Source organism: Vidua chalybeata, chromosome 6 (genome assembly GCF_026979565.1).
Source record: "Vidua chalybeata isolate OUT-0048 chromosome 6, bVidCha1 merged haplotype, whole genome shotgun sequence".
Lineage (NCBI taxonomy): Eukaryota > Metazoa > Chordata > Aves > Passeriformes > Viduidae > Vidua > Vidua chalybeata.
This window is the reverse complement of record NC_071535.1, coordinates 57,066,494-57,086,015: the sequence shown is the minus strand read 5'-3', so window position 1 is coordinate 57,086,015 and position 19,522 is coordinate 57,066,494. Positions and strand designations below refer to the sequence as shown.

Sequence of the window (19,522 nt, the reverse complement as noted above, 5' to 3'; positions counted from 1 at the left end):
TTATTAGAAAAGAAATCCCAAACTGAACCCAAAGTTCCTCTGTGGTCGCCCACCCCCCCCCAGGGTGTCTTGGCCCAGCTGCAGGGTGCAGGGGGCCCCCCCACCCCGGCTGGGGGGGGCACGGGTTGGGGGGTGCCAGAGAGGGGCCCCCATGGGCTGACGCTCTTTGGTTGGTGCCCGCGGGGGCCAGGGGGTCCCCCCTCTGCACCCACGCGCTGCGGGGGGGGGGGGTTATGGCTTTGGGGGGCACCCACGCACCCCCCGTGCAGGTGCTGGGGGGGGTCCATGCACACCTGTGGGGTGCACACCTGTGCCGTGCGTGCGGAGGGGGGCCGGGGGTGCACCTGCATGCGGGGACACACGTGTGCAGACGTGTGCGTGCAGGGACACGTATGGGCACGGGGGGGGGCACACACCTGGGGGGCACCTGCGGCCGCCTCCACACAGGGGTGTGCCTGAAGCGTGTAAATGTATGTATATATATAAATACAAATATATATATATATATACACGGTGCACACGGACACGTGTGCTCATGACGGTGGGGCTGGGGGGCTCCTGCCCATGCATGACCCCCGTGTGCCCCTCTAGACCTGGTGGCACCTGTACAGGCACCGCACACGTGTCTCCTTACGCACGCGTGGCCCCTCTGGAGTGACATGGGGTGTCATCCCCCCCTCCACCACCGTCCAGGGGGTTATTTCTTTTTTGGGAAAAAGCTGAAGCGTTTCTCCTTGTCCTTGCGGGGCAGGGGGGCTTCAGGGGGGGCCGGGGGTATGGGCAGGGGGAGGCTCTGCACCTTCCCGCGGCTGCCCCGACACTCCGTGATGGCCGCACTCAGCCCCTGCAGCCAGGCCTGCAGCTCCTCCTGTGGGCACGGGGGGTGGTCAGGGGGGGCCTCCCTAGCCCCCCAACAGAGTCCCAGCCAACCCCAGGGCCTCCCAGCTGATGCCAGTTGCTCCAAGTCTTCTGCAGGTACCCATGTCCCCTTGGGCACTGCCAGCCCCTCACTGTGTCCTCATGGCACCCCTGGCCATCCCCTGCCCCTTTGAGCATTGCTGGCCACTGCTGACTATATCCCCCGGCCATCTCTATGTACCCTGGTCACTACTGGCCACCACCACGTCCCCTGGACAACTACAGCCACTCCATATACCCCTGGGCACCACAGGTGTCCCCCTGGGAACAACCAGCTACCCTGTCTCCCTCTGGACCTCTCTGACCACACATGTCCCCTGAGCACCACTGGCCACCCCTTGGGCACTGCTAACCACTACTACTTCCCCAGCCACCCTGTGCCCCCTGGGCTCCACTAGCCACCCCATGGCCCCTCAGGCCACCCCTCACCTCATCCTTGCCATGGAAAAGCCACTCGCTGCCATTGCTGAGCCTAGGGACAGAGCACAGACACCAGTGCCAGGCATGCCCACTGTGCCACCCCGCAAGGCGCCGCACCCTCACCTGAGCTTGAAGACGTGTTTCTTCTTCTTGTAGCCCGCGGGCACCTCGCAGCGGGCGTCCCACAGCCCCAGGGGCTCCTCGCCCTGGCACGGCAGCCCCAGCGCGCGGCTCTTGGCGTCCTTGAAGAAGGCGAGCTGGCCGCCCCGCAGGACGCAGTACCGCGTGCTCCATGACCTGCACCAGCGCCATGTCACCCTGGGGACGCCGTCCCGCTGGGGACACCGCGCTTGCCGCCACCGCTGCCACGCCTACCGGTTGGATGCGCGCTTGGTGGCCGCCTCCAGGTCGTGCTTGCGGCCGAGGTAGCCCTCCAGTTGGACGCTGCTGACACGGGCGGGCAGCGTGGCCGGCTCCTCCGGCTCCTCCCGTGGTGGCCGTGGGGTTGGTGACACCGGCTCCTCATCACCTGTCCTCGGTGCCAGCTGTTGCAAGGCAACAGCATGGTTATGCTGCAGTGTCACCCACCCACTGCTACTCATGGACCCACAACAAGGTGTTATCCCCTCCTGTAGTGGCATTGGCACATGGGTTGGTGTCACCAGTGGGTCATGGACCTCAGTCTGGTGGCCTGGGGGTGGGTCACCCCCAGGTCTCCATACCAGTGATGTCACCAGCTCTGTAATGTGGGAACTGGTGTCACTGGGAGGACCCCAGTGAGTGGCCGGATGCCAATGACCCCACCAGTTCCGATAGGTGGCAACTGGTGACTGCTGGGAGGACCACTCAGCATCCCCATGCCAGATGTGATCCCCCACTGAGTGTCTGGGATCCTGCAGTGAGTCCAGCCCTGGGACTCTCCACGCAATGCCAGTGACCCACCAGATCCATTGTGTGGGAACTGATGGCTATTGGGAAGACTCCAGTGAGCATCTGGGACATGCTCCAGCCCTGGGACTCAGTGTTGTGACAACGTGTGTATGTGTCCACATGTTCAGCTCCAGTGTGCAGGAATTGGTGACTACTGGGAGGACCCCAGTAAGCAACTGGGACATGATCCAGCCCTAGGACCCCCAGATCTCGGTGCCAGTGACCTCACCAGTTCAAGTATGTGGGAACTGGTGGGTACTGGGAGGACTCCAGCAATCAGCTGGGACCCTCAGCATAGTGCCAGTGAAGCTACCAGCTCCAGTACACAAAAACTGGTGGCTACTGGGAGGACCGCAGTGAGAGGCTGGGACATGGGCCAGCCCTGGCAGCCCCCAGTCTTGGTGCCAGTATTTCCTCAGATTTGGGGTGATGAGGTTGAACCAAGCTAGAGGAGCAGTCCTGGGAACCACCTCAGTGTTGTCGCCAGCCTAGGGGACATGGGGACAGTGGGAGGTCTGGTTGGGGACCGTGGCATCAGTGCCATCATCTCAAGGCATCAGTGGTGCCTGATGAAGGGAACACCCATCCAGCTGGGTGCCACAGGAGAGGCTTGGCCCCTGTCCCCAAGGAGCCAGGAGATGCCCATGTCCCCAAGGAGCCAAGGAGATGCCCATGTCCCCTGGCAGGCAGTGATCTTGTCCCCAGATGTGTAGTCAGGGTCTTGTCCCCAAGCCGGCAGATGTGATCTTGTTCCCAGGGCAGCAGGAGATGTCCCAGGTAGAGGGGGCTCCTGTGCCCAAGCAGGGAAAAGTGTCTGTGTTCCTGAGCAAGCAAAGACCACCCTGTCCCCAAGGAGCCAGAAGATTCCCATGTCTCCCAGAAGGGAGAGCAGGACCCTGTCCCCAAGGAGATGCCCAGGTCCCTGAACCAGCAGAATAGTTCTTGTCCCCAAGCAGGTTCCCAAGGATCCTGTCCCCACGCAGGGAAAGTGATCTGGTCCCCAGGGATCCAGAAGATGGCCATGTTCTCAAGCAGGCTGGCAGTAAGCAGAGAGCACTCATGTCCCCAAGCAGTTGAAAGTGGCCATGTCCCCAAGCAGGCAGAGAGGATCCTGTTCCTGAGTAGCCAGAAGATGTGCATGTCCCTGTGCTGGCAGAAATGATCTTGCCCTACGGAGCCAGGAGATGCCCAAGTCCCCAAGCAGGCAGAAGAGGCAGAAGGAGTTCCTGTCCCCAAGGAGCCAGAGGATGCCCATGTCCCTGAGTAGGCTGGCAGTAAGCAGAGAGGGCTACTGTCCCCAAGCTGATGAAAATGGCCATGTCCCCAAGCAGGCAGAGGGGTACACTCTCCCTGAGCAGCCAGAAGATCCCCACATCCCTGATCAGGCACAAATGAGCTTGTTCTCGTGTAGGCACTCAAGGATCCTGTCCCCAGGCAGGGGAGAGTGATCTGGTCCCTGAGGAGCCAGGAGATGCCCATGTCCCCAGGCAGGAGAAGAGGCAGAAGGGGTTCCTGTCCCCAAGCAGGCAGAGCCACAGAGAGCCATCATGTCCCTGCACAGGCAGAGCACGTGGGAGGAGCAGAGAGCTGGCAGCGAGCACAGGGGCTGGCACACATGACAATGCCCTGTGGGCGACGATGATGCCTGCCTCTGAGGGTGACAATGCTGCAGGGTGTAATGATGCCCCACCGGGTGCTGATGCCGTGTAGAGTGACAACATCCCACAGGGTGATGATGCCCCACAGTGCCCCATGAGGTGACAATGCTCCATATGGTGACTGTGTCTCTCGGGGTGACGATGCTCCACAGGGTGATAATGACCCACAGGGTGAAAATTCCCCACAGGGTGCTGATGTCCTGCACGGTTCCAATGATGTCCCAGAGGGTGATGATGCCCCGTGGGGTGACGATGCCCCGCGGGGTGCTGGTGTCCCGTACAGCATTGATGTACCTTGGGGTGACACGGTGGCCCCAGGGCAGACACTCCAACTCTGGCTGCTGCATGGATCCCAGACACACGTGTACACCATGGATGCCACCCCCCATGTCACCCCAGGAGTTGGGGCAAAGGGGACCTGCAGTACCCTTCTGCCCACCCGGCCTTTTTGGGGTCATTCCACATTTATTCAACACAAGGCAAAGACAAGGTGAGGTTGGGAATGTGAGGATCTGTCAACACAGTGAGGTCATGGTCACAGAGGGTGCCAGGAACTGTGGGACATGCAGGGACACCTTTTTTGCATGCAGGGACACCTTTTTGGTCGTCGGGGAAGGTAAAAGCTAAACTCAAGAACTGACCGGCTCTGGTCCATCCGTGGTAGGCAGCGAAGTGTCCTGTGTGCTCACATCCTTCTTCTCCTCTTCCTCCTCCTCCTCCGACCTGCACAGGGAAACAGCCAGTCAGCATCCCCATCCTAGGCATGATCCCAGAGGGATGGGGCTGGCTGCTACTCTCCTATCCCCCCTGAGGGATGAAAGCCCTGTCAACGTGAGGTTTGACCTTCATCTCTCCTCTTCATCAGCATCAATTTATTGCTTGGAAAAGGCAAATTGCTAAAAAGCCCCTTAATGCTACAAAACATCCTTAATGGTTTGAGAAGAGGGATGTGGAAACAGTGTCCTTGGTCACATGGAATGATAGTGGCATCCCTTACCCGGCCTCCAGCTCCCCATCCAGATCCAGGCAGTAGTCAGGAGCTTCGGAGCGTGTCGTCCCATCCCGCACCAACCCCTCACGTAGAGACCGCCCGCCAAGGAGCTCCAGCTGCCAGGCAAGGAGTGAAGGTGGTAAGGGATGGGCGTGAGACTGCGCCAGGGCAGGCAGAGGCCTCATCCCGAGCCTTTCTCACCGTTGTGAGCTTCCTGAGGGCAGCAATGCGCTCCTCCCAAGTGGCAGAGGACTTCTCAAAAGCCTCATGCCGCTTCAGCAGCTTCTCCACCGCATCCACCGTCTGCCCGTAGTCGCTGCTGGCCAGGTAGGGCTCCTGAGCCATGAGCCATGACTCAGCCACCGAGGCATCGCGGGAGAACTGGCACACCTCCAGCACTGTGGGAAGGATGGACAGTGCTCAGCCCCTGGACCACCCACCCTGCCGTGCCCGACACTGCCACACTCCTCCCGGCACCCCCAGCGCACTCACGCAGCCGCAGCCGCTCCCAGCGCTGCTCCCACGTCTCCATCATGGCTTTCCTCTTGTCCACCAGCTCCACCAGCTTCGCCTTGATCTGTGAGGGGATGCTGTTAGGGAGTGGCCCAGATGGCATCACCCCCACCACCCCCCATCCCTGATTCCCTCACCTCTGGTGAGTCCTGGTGCTTGCGCTGCAGCAGCTTCTTGCCCAGCTCGATGCAGTTGGTAAAGTTCTTGCCCCGAGCATCCACCTCAGCCTTAATTCCCTGGTGGTATTTCATCAGCAGCTCCACCGAGGAGACATCCCTGAGGACACAGAGGCGCCAGGGTCAGTGGTGCCATCTGATCCATGTCCCATCCTCAGTGCCCACTGGGTGCATCCATACCTGGGTTTCTCCTGTGTCTCAATCTGCCGGACAGTGCTCTCCATCCAGGAGAGCAGATCCCGTGCCATGCTGAAGAAGCGGTGTTTGTCAGCCGTGTCCGTCAGCCGTGCCCGGCGCCCGCTGCACGCTTCCAGCAGCTCCTGCAGCGCTCGGGACACCTCCTGCTCCTTCTCCTGGATTCCAGCCGCCTTCTCCCCGGCATAGGCAGTCTGCAGGCGTGCTGCTGTCTCCCGAAACTGCTGCACCTGCACGAACCACAGAACGGCTTGGGTTGGAAGGGACCTCAAGGACCATTGAGCCCAGCCTCCCACCATGGGTAGGGACACAAGACCACAGAGAATGCTGAGTGCTGGCACCCATGTCAGGTTGGAGCCTCACCTGTGCCTCCAGCAGCTGGAGGTCCCTCTCAAAGGCATTGTGCATGCGGTGGAAAGCCTCCACTGTGCCAGCATCCTCGCCCAGATCCTGGGGAAGTTCCTGGCGCCGGGTGGCGATGAGGGCCAGCAGCTCAGCACCGTCGTAGAAGTATTTATGGAGGTCATGGGAGGCAGCGAGGAGCTGCATGCGGGTGTCAATCAGCTCCAGGAGGTCGGCCCAGCTCTCGTTCAGCCCATCCTTCCACTCAGCTATGGTGGCTGCCTCGATGTGCCCCGCATCAATGAGGTCCTCAATGGTCAGGTTCACCCTGTCCACACGCTCCTGACCCACGCTCCCTGTCTCCCGCGCGAACTCACGAAACTTCTCCCGCAGGAGCTGCATGGAGGGAAGAGAAGAGTCAAGTCGCCTCCCTCAAGCCACCCGCCAGTACCGCCACATCCACACCATCACTCTCACCATGACATGGTCCAGGTCCTGCCCCATCTCCGGGGAGGAAGCAACTACATCACGCTCAGCAATCCACTGCTCCAGCTCTTCCACCTCCCGCTTCAGCTGGAAGAGGTGGGACATGTTCTCCAGGCGCCGGCAGCGCTCCTCGGCCGCCTCCTTCAGCCCCGCGTAGTGCTTGTCCACCTGGCCCTGCAGCCGGATGATCTGCTCCCTGCGTGGCCCCGGCACACAGACACCCAGTTCTCACCCATGAAAAAATGTCCCTGACCCACCCGTGTTGACCCACCCCCCATCCACGGGGGTTGAGGGTGAAGGACCCGCTTTGTGCTCCCCATATCCCTCTCCAACCACCTCCCTGCCCAACTGGAGCAGCTGACACTGCCAGAGCTCCAGCCAACCCCCCTACCCACATGGTGCTGAGGGCACGGGATTGCCCCGAAGGACAGGGGACACGTGGCGTAGCACCTACCCCTCCGGGTGGCCAGCAGAGAGCAGCTGCTGCGCCCTCCCTGCCAACTCCTTGATGGTTTGTCCGTAGTCCTCGATGGAGCGCAGCTGTCGGACATGTCTCTTCAGCATCATCAAGCAGCTCTCCTCATCCTATGGCACGGAAAACATCAGTGCCATCAGCACCTGGCATGGTTGGGGGACAGGGACTAGGGTCTAGACTCAACGCCTGCCCCACGGGAACGTCCTGTCTCTGTCTGATGCCACAGGGAGCAATGGTGAGCTCAGTGGGGCATGGCATAGAATGGGATGGATGCTGTGTAATGGCACGGGAACGACGCATAAGAGCAGGACACACCATGGTGTGTCACATGTGGATGATGTGGCACTGCCTGGGTCAACACTGGACATCCCAGCAGGGCATGGCCCAGTGCAGCACAGACCCCCCAAACACGGAGAACTGCACGGAATCACTCCTCACCTTTGGTTTCTCCTCGGGACCCATGAAGAGCTCCTGCTCGCTGACCCAGGCCTCAGCCTCATCAGCATCCAGGTAATACTGCTGGGCCTCTTCAGCCTCCCGCAGGCGCCGGTGCCGGGCAGCTGCCTCCTCCTGCAGCGTCTCCCACAGTGCCCGCAGCTCCTGTGCCTGTGCCGCCAGCTCCGGGCCTGGCTCCTCACCGCTCCCCGCTGCCTCTCCCCGGCTCAGCACCTCACCCAGGCGGGGGGCATGGCCCGCCAGCTCCTTCTGCAGTGTCTGCCAGCAGGAGGGGAGTCACAGTGAGAGTCACCCATGGGATGGATCCCAAGGAACCACCTTGGATGGTGGTTGTTGCTGAAGTACCCAGGCTCACCTCATTCCTCTTGGTCAGGCGCTGCACGCTTGGGAGGTCGGTGCCGTGATCTGTGGACCTTGCCAGGGAAAGCCGCTCCTGCACCCACAGCTGTGGGAAGGAGCACCCACTGAGCCCCCTGCAGCACCCAGGGGTACCCCCAGCCCACCCAGCCCCTGCCACAGCAAGGACACTCACCGTCTCATCCTCCAGATCCCGCCCCAGCTGGTACATGGCCTTGGCAGTCTCCAGCTCCTTCCTCTTCCTCTCCAGTGGCTCCAGCAGCTCAAGAACTCGCTGCCGGAGCATCTGCTCCTGCCTGGTGGTATCTGGCACATCCCCAGTACCAGGGGTGCCTTGCCACCCCAGTTCCTCCAGCTCCTTCATCCATGTTCTCACTTGCTCTTCCAGTCTCTGGCAGGACAAATCCATGTGAGTTAGGGATCTGAGCCGAGATGGAGAACCCCAGTCCCATTTGGGAACAAACTTCATCACTTTGGACTTCCCGCCCCTTCCCAAAGGACCCTGTGAGGTGCCAGTACCCACCATCAACCTCTTCAGCAGCAGGTTGGTGGCGGTGAGGTCCTTGACCTTCTCAGCATGGCGCAGCTCCTCCTGTGCCCGCCCCAGCCAGCTCTCCAGCTCCCCGTAGCTCCGGGCGTACAGCGCCGAGCGCTCGGCCTCGAACAGCTGCCGGCCCTTGTCCTCGGCAGCGCTGCGCAGCTCGGCCCAGCGCCGGCGCAGCTCCTCCAGCCGCTGCGTCACCAGTGCGCCGTACTGCGGCTTGCGCGTGGCCAGCTCCGTCCCCTCCTGCGGCAACAGCAGAGAGGTGGGTGGTCACTGCGGCATGGGGACATCTCACCCATGCAGCAGGCTGGGAGCATTCCAGAGTCATGGAACCCCTCAGGACAACGAGTCCAACCGTTCCACCAGAACTGCCAAGGCCACCACTAACCCATGTCCCCAAATGCCACGTCCACACAGCTTTTAAATCCCTCCAGGGATGGGGATTCTTCTACCACCGTGGGCAGTCTGTGCCAGGGCTGTATAATCCTTTCCCTGAAGAAATTTTCCCTGATATCCAATCAAAACCTCCCCTGGTGCACCTTGAGGCTGTTTCCTCTTATCCTTTCCCTTGTTTCCTGGGAGCAGAGGCCAACCCCCAGCTGGCTGCACCCTTCCATCAGGGAGTTGTTGAGAGCAAGAAGGTCCCCCCTGTGCCTCCTTTTCTCCAGGCTCCCTCAGCAATTCCTCATGCTCCCAACTCTTCCCCAACTCCATTCCAGCTCTCCAATCACAGTGTTGGCACCCACCGCCTCAATCTTCTCCAGCCAGCTCTGGTTGGGTGCCAGCTCAGCCATGAATGCCTGGTGCTTCTGCCACTTGCTGTGGAGACCACGGGCTTCTCCATAGGAGACATCCTGAGCCATCAGCATCTTCTCATCCACCCAGGCATCAAACTGCAGGGAAAGGGTGTCAGTGCGCAGCCAGTGGGGACCCCCCAGGGATGCCACCAGCCATGCTGCATTCCTACCTCGCGGCAGCTCTGCAGGAAGGTCTGTAGGTCGTGGTTGTCCTGCATCAAACCCGCTGCCTCCTCCACCTTGTCCATGACAGCTCCATGCCTGGCAGGGAACCACGGATGTGCAGCATTAGCCCCGCTGCCCACACTCTGCCCACCCATCCGCCAGCCCTGTGCTGGACTCACCGCTCCTGGAGAGTTCGGCACTTCTCAGAGATCTTCTCGGCAAAGATGTTCTCCTCAGCCACCAGCTTGGTGCCACCAACCACCACCTCTGGGACCTTCTTGGCATTGCTCTCCACACCAGCACGGAAGTTCTGGAAGCGGTGCAGGGCAGCAGCCGAGCCCTCCAGCGTGGAGGGCAGCTCCAGGTGGGACAGTGTGTACTCCTGAGGAGCACAGCAAGGGATCAGCGCATGATCAGTCGTTTTTGGGGTGTCTATGAGCCAAGAGACCCAAAGGACATCGCTTGAGCACCCACCTGCTTGGTGAGGAGGATCTCCGCCTGCTTGGTGTCACGAAGGAACTCCTGGAAGTTGCGGCACTGGGTGAGGAAGCGTTTCCGAGCCTCTGCCATCTTGCCCAGGGCAGCCCAGCCGTCCTTCACGCCGCCCAGGCGCTGCCGCAGCCCCTCGTATTCGGGGTCCGTCTGTCCCCCCAGCACTCGCTCCCCCGCCTCCGCCAAGGCGGCGAAGGCTCCCGCATGCTCCTCGGCGTCGCGCCGGGCAGCTTCGTGCCGCTGCAGCATCTCCTCTGCCTCCCCCAGCGACGCCGGCACCTCATCGACGGCCGCCACGGCTTTCTGAGCGCTGAAGAGCCACGCCTGGAAGTCATCCAGGTCCTGCAGGAAACTCCGGAGCTGCCCGGCTTCCCCCAGGGACGCTGCGCGCTCTGCCAGGGCTGCCTGCAGCTCGTCCCAGGCAGAGGTGGCCATCGCCAGCTTCTGGGCCACCTCCGTGGCCGCCTCGGGCCGCTCCTCGGCCAGGCGCTCGGCTTGGGAGCGCAGGGCGGCCAGGCGGTCCTGGGCCACTGCCAGCTCCCGCTCGATGCCATAGAGCTTGCGCTGGGTGGCCAGGACGCCGGCCAGGTCACGGCCCAGCTCGGCCGTGGCCTCCACCGCCCGGGCTTTGCTCCGCAGCCATTTCTGGGTCTCCTCGGACTCCAGGTTGTAGTTGAGGAGGCGCAGTGCCGAGCCCACCGCCCGCCGGCGCTCCGACACCAGTTCCCGGAACCGGCCCCACCTGCGGGACAGAGGCAGGGGATGGCGGGGAATGCACCGGCACCGCGTCACCCGCCTGCCCGAGCATCACCGCCACCGTACCTCTCGTTGAGCTGCTCCCGGCACTGGCGGACCTGGGGGCTCCGGGGGTGCCCGCTAGCCAGGAGCCCGTCGGCTGCCTGGTTGACTGCGGCGATCTGGGAAGCCACGGTGGCCATGTCTTGCTCCAGCCCGTCCAACCTGTGGGAACATCCAGGCTTAGAACGAGCAGCAGCACAGGACAGGGCACGGCAGCACCGCCACGGCAGGGGCTCCTTCCTACCTGCGCTGCGTCACGTCCAGGTCCTCCAGCGCCTGCGGCACCTCCAGCTCTCCCAGCCAGGTCTCCTTGGAGCCCATCCAGAGATGGCAGGCGTCACTCTCCCCAAAAACAGTGTAGAGGTCCAGGGCATCCTGCAGCTGGCGGCCGCGGCGCTCGGCCAGCGCGGCCGCCTCGGCGTGCAGCTCCCGCAGGGCCACCAGCCGGCTCTGCGCCTCGGGGCCTGCACGCAGCTCCGGCGGGAAGCCCTCGGCCTGCTGAGCCAGCCTGTCCAGCTGCTCCCGGGCGGCCGCCAGCTCGTCCAGCAGCTCCTGGTGCTGCCGCAGCAGGACAAGGGTGCGGGATTCATCCTGGCCCAGCTCCTCGGCGGCCGCCCGCCGGCGAGCATCCTGCAGCCCCTCCGCCAACTCCTCCACCTCTGCCTGGAACTGGAAGAAGCCCTCGGCTTCCCGCAAGCCGCGCCGTCGGAATGCCGCCAGCTCCTCCAGCTGCGCCCACAGCACCCGCACGGCCGCCCCCCGCTCCCGCAGCTGCTCGGCCGCCCGGCCCGCGGCCGCCAGCCCCTCGCCCACTGCCAGCGTCTGCTCCAGCCGCCCGCCCCGGCTCCGCAGCTCGGCCTCGAAGGCAGCGTGCCGGCGCTGGAGCAGCAGCACGCCCGGCAGGTCCTTCCCGAAGTCCAGGGAGGAGTAGAGCTGCTCCTGCTCCTTGATCCAGCTTTCTGCCTCGTCCAGCTCCCACAGGCAGGTCCAGAGGGAGCGGGATTGCTCCAGCAAGGCTCTTCTCCGCGCCGCCAGTACCTGCAGCTCTCGCCGGCACATCTCCAGGTGGCTCACGCGGTCCCGGATGACTTTGGGGTCACAGGGACGATAGCCTGGGCAGGGAGCAGGGTGGGTGCTCGTCAGGACAGTGTCCCGCTTTCCCTTGGCCACGCCAGGGATGCAGGGGTGTCCTGGCACACCTACCCTCAGCGTCAGCAAAGCGGAGGGCGGCAGCGCTGATGGCCCGGGTCTTCTCTGCCTGTACGGCCATGTCGGCCTCCAGCAGACGGTGGGTCTGCAGCAGCTCCTCTGCTTCCAGAAGGTGCTTCCCAGATTCAGGAGATGCCAGCTTCACCTGCAGGAGACCCTCAGCCATTTTGCACTGACACCCAAAACTCAGCACCAGCGCCCCAACATCTCATCTCCCTCCCCAGTGAACTCCCAACACCTGGTGGGTGGGACAAAGACACCTCACCCATGGTGACACTCAATGTCCACAGCTCACCTTGACCTCATCCATCCAGTCGATGCAATGGAGCATCTCCTGGAAGAGGTGCTGCAGGGTGAGGTTCATCTCCAGGCGCTGGCGCCGGGCAGCCAGCAGCTCGAGGAGCTGCTCCCAGAGCCGCAGAATGTTGTTCTTCCGCCCGTTGATGCGCTGGATGTCGTGGTAGCCCTCCAGCTCCAGCTCCTTGGCCACTGCCTCAATGGCCTGCACCCTCTCCCTGTAGGCAGCTGTGTCTGTCTCGATGGCCTCGTGCTTCTTCTTGGCCGCCTCCACCGCTGCCAGGTCCTGCCCGAAGTTGTCCTGCCCGGCACAGAGCCTGCGGTGAGGCTCTGGTGAGCTCCCCAGGGTGGGGGTCCCAAGGGTGCGTGGTCCCCTCCTCACCTGGGCCACCAGGCGCTGGTTCTCGCTCAGCCAGGCCTCCCGCATGGCTGCTTTGCGGTCAAAGCGCCGTGCCAGCTGCTCCAGCTTCTCCTGACGGATCAGCTCGTTGCGCAGCGCCAGCTCCCGCTCATGCTCCGCTTTCTCCAGCTGCTCCCAGGCCTGGGGGAAGGTGGCACTGGACAGGTGGCACCTGTATCCCACATCCCCCCCACCCACCCATGTCTTGTTCTGCTGGTGAACCCCAGCATGACCCCCCAGGTGGAGGAACACAACCTGCCACGGGATGGATCAGTCCTGTCCCAGTATAGATTCAGCATGTCCTGGGATGGACCTGAACTGCCTCAGGAGATAGACTCAACCTGCTCCAGGACCCATCCCAGCCTGCTCAAGGACCTGAACTGCTCGGGGATGGACCCAATCTGCCCCAAGAAAGCAATTCAATTTCCCCCAGGAGATGGACCTGACTGGACCACAGGAGACAGCCCCCAGCTACCACAGCAGATGGAGCCCATACCCGGTTGATGTCAGAGACCAGGCGCCCCTCGTGTGGGGTGTAGACGCGCTGGTTGTTGGCCCTCATCCGCGACTGGATGGTGAAGAGCAGCACCTCCAGGTTGCCCTTCTCCTGAAACCTGCCCCAGAGAGAGCTCAGCGTTGGGCACCCTTGGGTGCCCCACACCACCGGGCGGGCATGGGGAGCAGGGGGCTCTTACTTGGGGGGCTTCTCCACAGTGCGGTAGGTGCTGAAGGCTTGCAGCTGGTGCTGCACCCCAGCCAGCGAGTTGGCGAAGCTGCGGCTGTTGAGGGAAGCGATGGTCTGCTCAATCCAGGTGAGCAGGTCGGACGCCAGCCCCCCATAGCCCTCGATCATCCGCTCCGTCTCCTTGGCGTGCTCGATGACCTGCAGTGGGACCAGGGATGAGTGTGAGGGGCCGGCACCCCAAAAGAACACCCCCGGCCGCCTCAATGTTGCCTACCTTGCCCAGGCGTCTTCCTTCCACCTCCAGCACCTTCATCTTGGAGAAGTAGTGATAGAAGGCCACCACGTAGGTGATGATGGACTTCTCATCAGGGTTCTCCGTGAACACATCTGCCCGGTGCGAGTGAGAGGTGTCACTCCTGACCCAACCTCAACCCACTTCACAGGCCATCACAGCCTCATGAGGTCCCTCCTGTGCCCACCCAGGACCTCCTTCCTTGTATTGGGAACCTCTCTGTGCTCCATGGAGCCTAGAAATGTCCCAGGGGAAACTGAGGCAGGAGGACTGGCAGCAATTGCCTCACCTTCGGGGTCGAGGAGAGGGGTGATGCCCAGGTGCCGCTCTGCCACGCTGAACGCATGCTCCAGGTTGTGCCGGGCATTGGATTTGGTAAGGTTTTGGAAGTCAACCAGCTCAGGCCTGGGGACAGAGGGCACGAGACAGCGGTGACACACTTGTGGGACAACTCTTGGTGCCACTGCCACCCCAGTGCCTGCTGCTATGCCACCTACCTGTGCCTGTGGATGAGGGCATTGAAGGCCAGCCCGTCCTTCCAGCTTGAGGTAAAGTTGGTGACATTCACATGGGGGTACCTACAATGGGGACAGGGTGTCACTGTCACTCTCCAGACACTCATAGAACCTGGTCACGAGGGGGTCCCACCACCTACCCTGCTGTCTTCATCTGGCACCAGAGCAGCAGTGCATCCCTGGCAGAGCGTGTCTCCCGGCCCTCCTGCGTCTCCACAATGATGTCCTGGATCTGGGAGCAAAGGGACATGCTGGGGTTGGAACAGCAGTTCCATGGAGGATGGCTCCCACCTGGGAATGAGGTGTGGAGCAGAGGGATGTCCCAAACCACCTGTCCTCACCTGGAAGCGGAGGATGATGGTCCAGATGAGGCCAAGGACGAGGCGGTGATTGCCGTCCACGATATCGTGGGAGCCCATGTTCTCCAGGTGCACCCGCTGCTCCTTCAGGAACTGCAGCGCTTTGTCCACATTCTCCAGGCAGTGGATCCGCATCCGGCCCTTGGTGGGCTTGGGCTGGGGCATGACAGTGCTCAGCACCCTCCCTCCCACACCAGGTATCCCAAGCCCTGCCCAGGGACACCCCCAGGCCCATGCTGCCACCCCAACCTTTGGCCAACGCCAAGAGAAATGGTGTAGCGTGCCATGGCAGGCCACAGGTCCCAGGGTCTCCAGCTGGATGGGATTCCTACCAGAAGCTCTCCTGACAGCACTTCCAGCAGCTTGATGAGCACCCGCCCGTCCCGGAGGTCCATGTAGAGGTCTGAGATGCGGCAGGTGACACGAGCCAGGTGCGAGTTCACCCACTTGGTGAAGGTTTTCTTCTGCACGGCCTCCCGCTCATCTGGAGGGACAGCAGGAATGGGGTCACCGACAGTGGGAACAAGCCAGGTGGGACCAAGGGGACCTGCCACCCACCTGCCAGGGCTTTGATGCGGGAGCGCTCGAAGAGCCGTGCGGAGCTGTTGTCGTTGTCCAGCTCATCGTCGGACGCGTCCCAGCGGACATTGATGCGGCTGTACTGCTGCTGCAGCTCCAGCTGCTCGTAGTCATTGGCCGAGGTCATGGTCCCAGTGTGCCCCGGCCCGGTGGCCGTCGGCTACCGGTGAGAGGCCCCTGGGGAACAGCGGGACCGTGAGCATCAGTGCGGCCGCTGCGGCTCGCTGGCCCTGCGGCACGTGGGGATTTGCGGCTCAGAGCCTCGGGATAAGCTGCTCAGAGGGATTTAGCCTCGCCCCACCCAGGTGTTGGGGGGGCACCTGGCAGCTGCCCGCTCCAGGACCACCGTGCTGAGCTCTGCCGAGCTGTGCTAATGGCTATTTACGGTGCTACGTCCCCACCCAGGTCCCTCTGCCCCGCTGAAACCTCAGCCTATGTCCCAAGAGGTGTCCCCCCAATCCTTGGATGCCCCCAGGGAAGGGGCTGCTGCTCACCCCCACCCCGACCCCTGCACTGCACAGGGGCTTCGCCAGCACTGGTGGCAGAAAGTGTGTGACAGCTGCCGGCAGGGGGGGGCACCCACCCCCGGGGACATTTGAGACACAGATAGGACATGGCTGGTATCTAAAAATGCCTCTGAGCAGCTGTCGGTGGCTGCTGGGGCCCCTGAGGGGTGCGAGGAGATGGCCTGGGGCTCCCCACAGCCAGCAGCATGTCCAGGACCTCTCCTGCAACCCAGAGCTGCACAGTGCTCTCAATAGTGGGTGCCAAGGGGGAACACCGTGTGCCCCAAATCCCTGCTGTCCCTCTGAGCTGTGACAACCCGTGGGCCCCCAGGTCCCCCTCGGATGTCCTGGGCATCCCCCATGTCCCCCCTGTCAGGGTTATCGGGGCGGCCCAGGCTGTGCCACACCCCAACTCCGCACCCTAATCGGGGCTGCGCAGGCAGGGCCTTGGCTTGGACCTGGAGGCACCGGGAGCGTGCAAGGACGTGGAGGAGCGTGCAGGAGTGTGGGCAGCACAGCAAGGACACTCGGGAGCACACCAGGGTGTGCAAGTGTGAGGAAGGGCATGGAGAAGGGTGGCAGAGTGTGTACCTGTGAGCCAGGACATGCAGGGACTTGTCACAGCATCCACATGTGAACGAGGACATACAGAAGTGTGACAGAGCGCGCCTGTGAGCAAGGACACACAGGGACACGCCAGAGCGTGCACAGGTGAACAAGGACAAGTAGAAACGTGCCAGAGTTTGTATGCCTGAGCAAGGACATGCAGGAACACACCAGAGTGTGCATGGGACACACACGACAGGCACTCGCGTGGGTGCAGGGCCATGCAGGTGTGTACCAGAGCAGGCAGGAGGGTGCTGGAGCTGGGCCTGCAGCACCTCATGCTGTTACTCCATGTCTCTGCCAGGGCACCCAGCTCGCCCTGGCAGGAAAGCCCTCTGGGACACCAAATTTGGTGGTTTTGCCCCCAAAACTTCAGGGACTGCCAGCAGTTTGGGTGTGCTAAGTTGTGTCGGGTCTCTGCAGGATACCTCAGTTCTGACTGTGACCCCAAAAACACGGCAGCGGGGCCATGCCTGTGAGCATCCAAGGAGGAGAAAGAGGAGGAGGAGGAGGAAGAAGAGGAGGAGGAGGAGGAGGAGATGACGCCGAAGGGAGCCACAGCAGGCCCATGGGAGCATTCTGAGCGCGGGCGCTCACCCACCCTTTAAATCTCCCTCCGCCACTCCGGCACCTTGTGAGCATCCCTCCCTGCCACAGCCACGCCACCACCAGCACCCGCCACCTGGGAATTGTCATTCCTGCCGCTCAGCGTGAGGAAAGCTGGGAACGCCAGCATGCCGGCCTCGCCGCCAGCATCCTGCGGCCGTGGCCCGGGCAGCGTTGCCTTCCCCGGCCAGCGGCTCGCCTCGGTGAATCAGCACTTCCCGGTGAGGGGCTGGCACCGTGCCACCACCTCAGTCCCCCCGCCAGGCATAGGGAATGTCCCCCCACACCCCAAGAGTGGCCGGGGCAGTGGTTGGCACATAGCACCTACGGCACCCTCAAACCCGTTCCCTGGCTCATCCCTCACAGCCACAGCATGCTGCCAGCAAGCCCATTTCCAGTGCACAGAAACTCATCAGAATCCCCCAAAACACCCCAAAATTCTGCCCCATCACTGCCACCCAGAGCCTGGCGTCTCCCCATTGCTCCACTTTACCAGAACACTTGGATTTGGCATCTCCCCCACGTCCACAAGCAGCCATGCTCTGCTTGGGAAGGGGCAGGAGCTGGGGGCATCCCCCAGCCCCCCAACAGTCTCCTGCTTGCCAGGCGCAGGGCCAGGGCCGGGAGCAGATGGTTCCTCTCGGCACGGCCGCGCGGCACAGCACGGGGCAGTTGGGCATGGAAAGGCACGGCACAGCTCCTCCGGCAGCGATGCCCTGCCCCGGCCAGGGCTCCCCAGCCACACTCCCACCCGCCAGGAGAATTTGGGCTTCCCCAGGGCCACATGCCGGCCGTGCCAGGACTGTCCCATGTCACCCAAGCCGGTGACACGCACACGTGCTGACACTCCACAGACATTTTTGGCTATAAATAGGCCTCCCCTGCGCACGGCTCTAGCTGAACCCCACTCCCTTCTAAAAAGCTGCCCCCCCGTACCCCAAAATCACTAGACAGTGCCCCAAAACCACATGATAGCTATAAAATACTCCATGGGGGGCCGTGCTGGCACCCAGCAGGGTTTTCTGAGTCTCTTGTGCTTGCCACCATCTTCCAGGGCACCCCAATCCCCTGGTTTGGGAGCTGGAGATTTATAAAGGGAAAAGCTGGGAAATCAGGCCTGGGGGACCCCTAGGTTATTGGGGTGAGGGTAAGAATTCCCCCAGCCCGACACCCACCCATGAGAATCCTCTTGGCACCGGGACAAGGGGGACCAAGGGCACGGCGCCCCAAAAACCCTTCCCAGTAACCCTCCAGTTTGCCCAGTTGCTAAAAACTGGGGGACAAAGTGGGTTGGGTGATGTGTCCCTCCAAGACTCTCAGGATTCGGCTTTTCCACCGCGTCCCAACAGTGCTGGGAACACCAAGGACTAGTGTGGGGATCCCTCCAGGGGTTGGCACCCCAGGAAAGTGTCCCCAGGGTGTCCCCACACTGTCCCCGGGCTGTCCACAGGGTGTCCCTAGAAAGTCACCGCCACTCGCCCGCCCCGTCCTTCCCGACAGCAGCCCCGAGGGACACGGGGTGACAGCAGACCCCCCGCCGCGGGCGAAAAGGGGGTTCAGGCTCCCCGGAGGGCTCTTCACCCTCGCCACCAAACTTTCCTCCGTGCCCACCGTCCCCCCACGGTACCGCGCCCGGTGTTCGGTGCCGCACCCCCCAGCCGGTATACCCGGGGCGGGCAGCGCCTGCCGGTGCAACCCCCCCCCCGCGGCGTGTCCCCGGGGACCGGCGCCTCCCACCGTCCCCCGGTGCCTCCCGTGCTCCCCGGAGCGGCGCATCCCGGTGCCGCGGGGTCTCACCTGCGCGGGGCGGCGGGCGGGCGAGCGGCGGCGGCGGCGGCGGGGCCGGTGCGGGAGCGGGGCGGGGGGAGCGGAGCCGCCCTGCACCGCGATATAAATAACATTATCTGGGCGCGCAGGGACATTCCTACCCGGAGCCGGCGGCGCTGCCCGGCCCCGATAGCCCCGCTCCCCCCGGGAGGGCCGGGCCGAGCCGACCGGGCGGGCGGGGACGGGGATGGGCGCAGGGATGGGGACGGGGACGGGCCGCCCGCCCCGCAATGCAGCACAGCGGCGCCCCCCGGCCGCCAGCGCCACCGGCACCGGCAGCAGCACCAGCAGCACCGACGCCGGCAGCACCGGCATGGGCAGCACCGTCGGCGGCAGCATCGCTGGCAGCAGCACCGGCGGCACCGGCGCCCTGCAGGCTGCGGAGAGGCGCAGCGCCCCGCCGACACCGGCGGGGGTCCCCGGCCATCCCCTCCGGCCAGCCCACGTGCCCCCCGCTAGCCCTGGATGCCCCTCAGCTAGTCCCAGGCATCCCTCAGCTAGCCCTAGGTGTCCTCCACTAGCCCTGTGAGCTCCCCAACTCGTCCCAGGCACCCCCTAGTTAGACCTCAGTGTACTCCAGCTCGTCCCAGGCACCCCCTAATTTGTCCTGGGTGACCCCACTAGCCCTGGATATCCCCCAGCTAGTCCGTGGTGTCCTCCATCTAACCCAGGCAGTCCCCAGCTAGCCCTGGATGCCCCCCCAGCTAGCCCAAGCCGCCCTACAATCAGCCCTGGGTGTCCCCCACTATCCCTGGATGTCCCCCAGCTAGTCACAGGCACACTGCACCTGGCCCTGTGTGTTTCCCACTAATCCAGAGGGTTCCCCAGCCAACTTCCAGCACCCCACAGTTGTCCCTGAATGTCCCCCAGCTAGTTCTGGGTGTTTCCCACTAGCCCTGAATGCCCCCCAGGTACTTTCCTGGGTCTT

The 19,522-nt window shown here is 63.1% G+C and overlaps 1 protein-coding gene across 1 annotated transcript; it reads right to left on the bottom strand.

The window, feature by feature from the left end:
- Positions 1-49: 49 nt before the first annotated feature.
- On the bottom strand, positions 50-18,633 carry SPTB (spectrin beta, erythrocytic). Its single transcript, XM_053945034.1, has 36 exons — positions 18,565-18,633; positions 15,029-15,226; positions 14,803-14,954; positions 14,453-14,626; positions 14,252-14,343; positions 14,094-14,174; positions 13,886-14,001; positions 13,579-13,691; positions 13,315-13,502; positions 13,116-13,233; positions 12,602-12,760; positions 12,218-12,520; positions 11,917-12,067; positions 10,958-11,825; positions 10,738-10,875; positions 9,898-10,657; positions 9,603-9,805; positions 9,429-9,519; positions 9,208-9,354; positions 8,441-8,704; positions 8,093-8,308; positions 7,916-8,005; positions 7,543-7,818; positions 7,084-7,214; positions 6,621-6,825; positions 6,165-6,539; positions 5,787-6,031; positions 5,568-5,706; positions 5,410-5,494; positions 5,119-5,315; positions 4,924-5,033; positions 4,568-4,649; positions 1,714-1,883; positions 1,462-1,635; positions 1,348-1,390; positions 50-868 (listed from the first exon to the last, which is right to left on the bottom strand). The coding sequence occupies exons 2-36, from the start codon at positions 15,174-15,176 to the stop codon at positions 698-700; spliced, it is 6,975 nt and encodes a 2,324-aa protein (XP_053801009.1). The 5' UTR covers positions 15,177-15,226; positions 18,565-18,633; the 3' UTR covers positions 50-697.
- Positions 18,634-19,522: the final 889 nt, after the last annotated feature.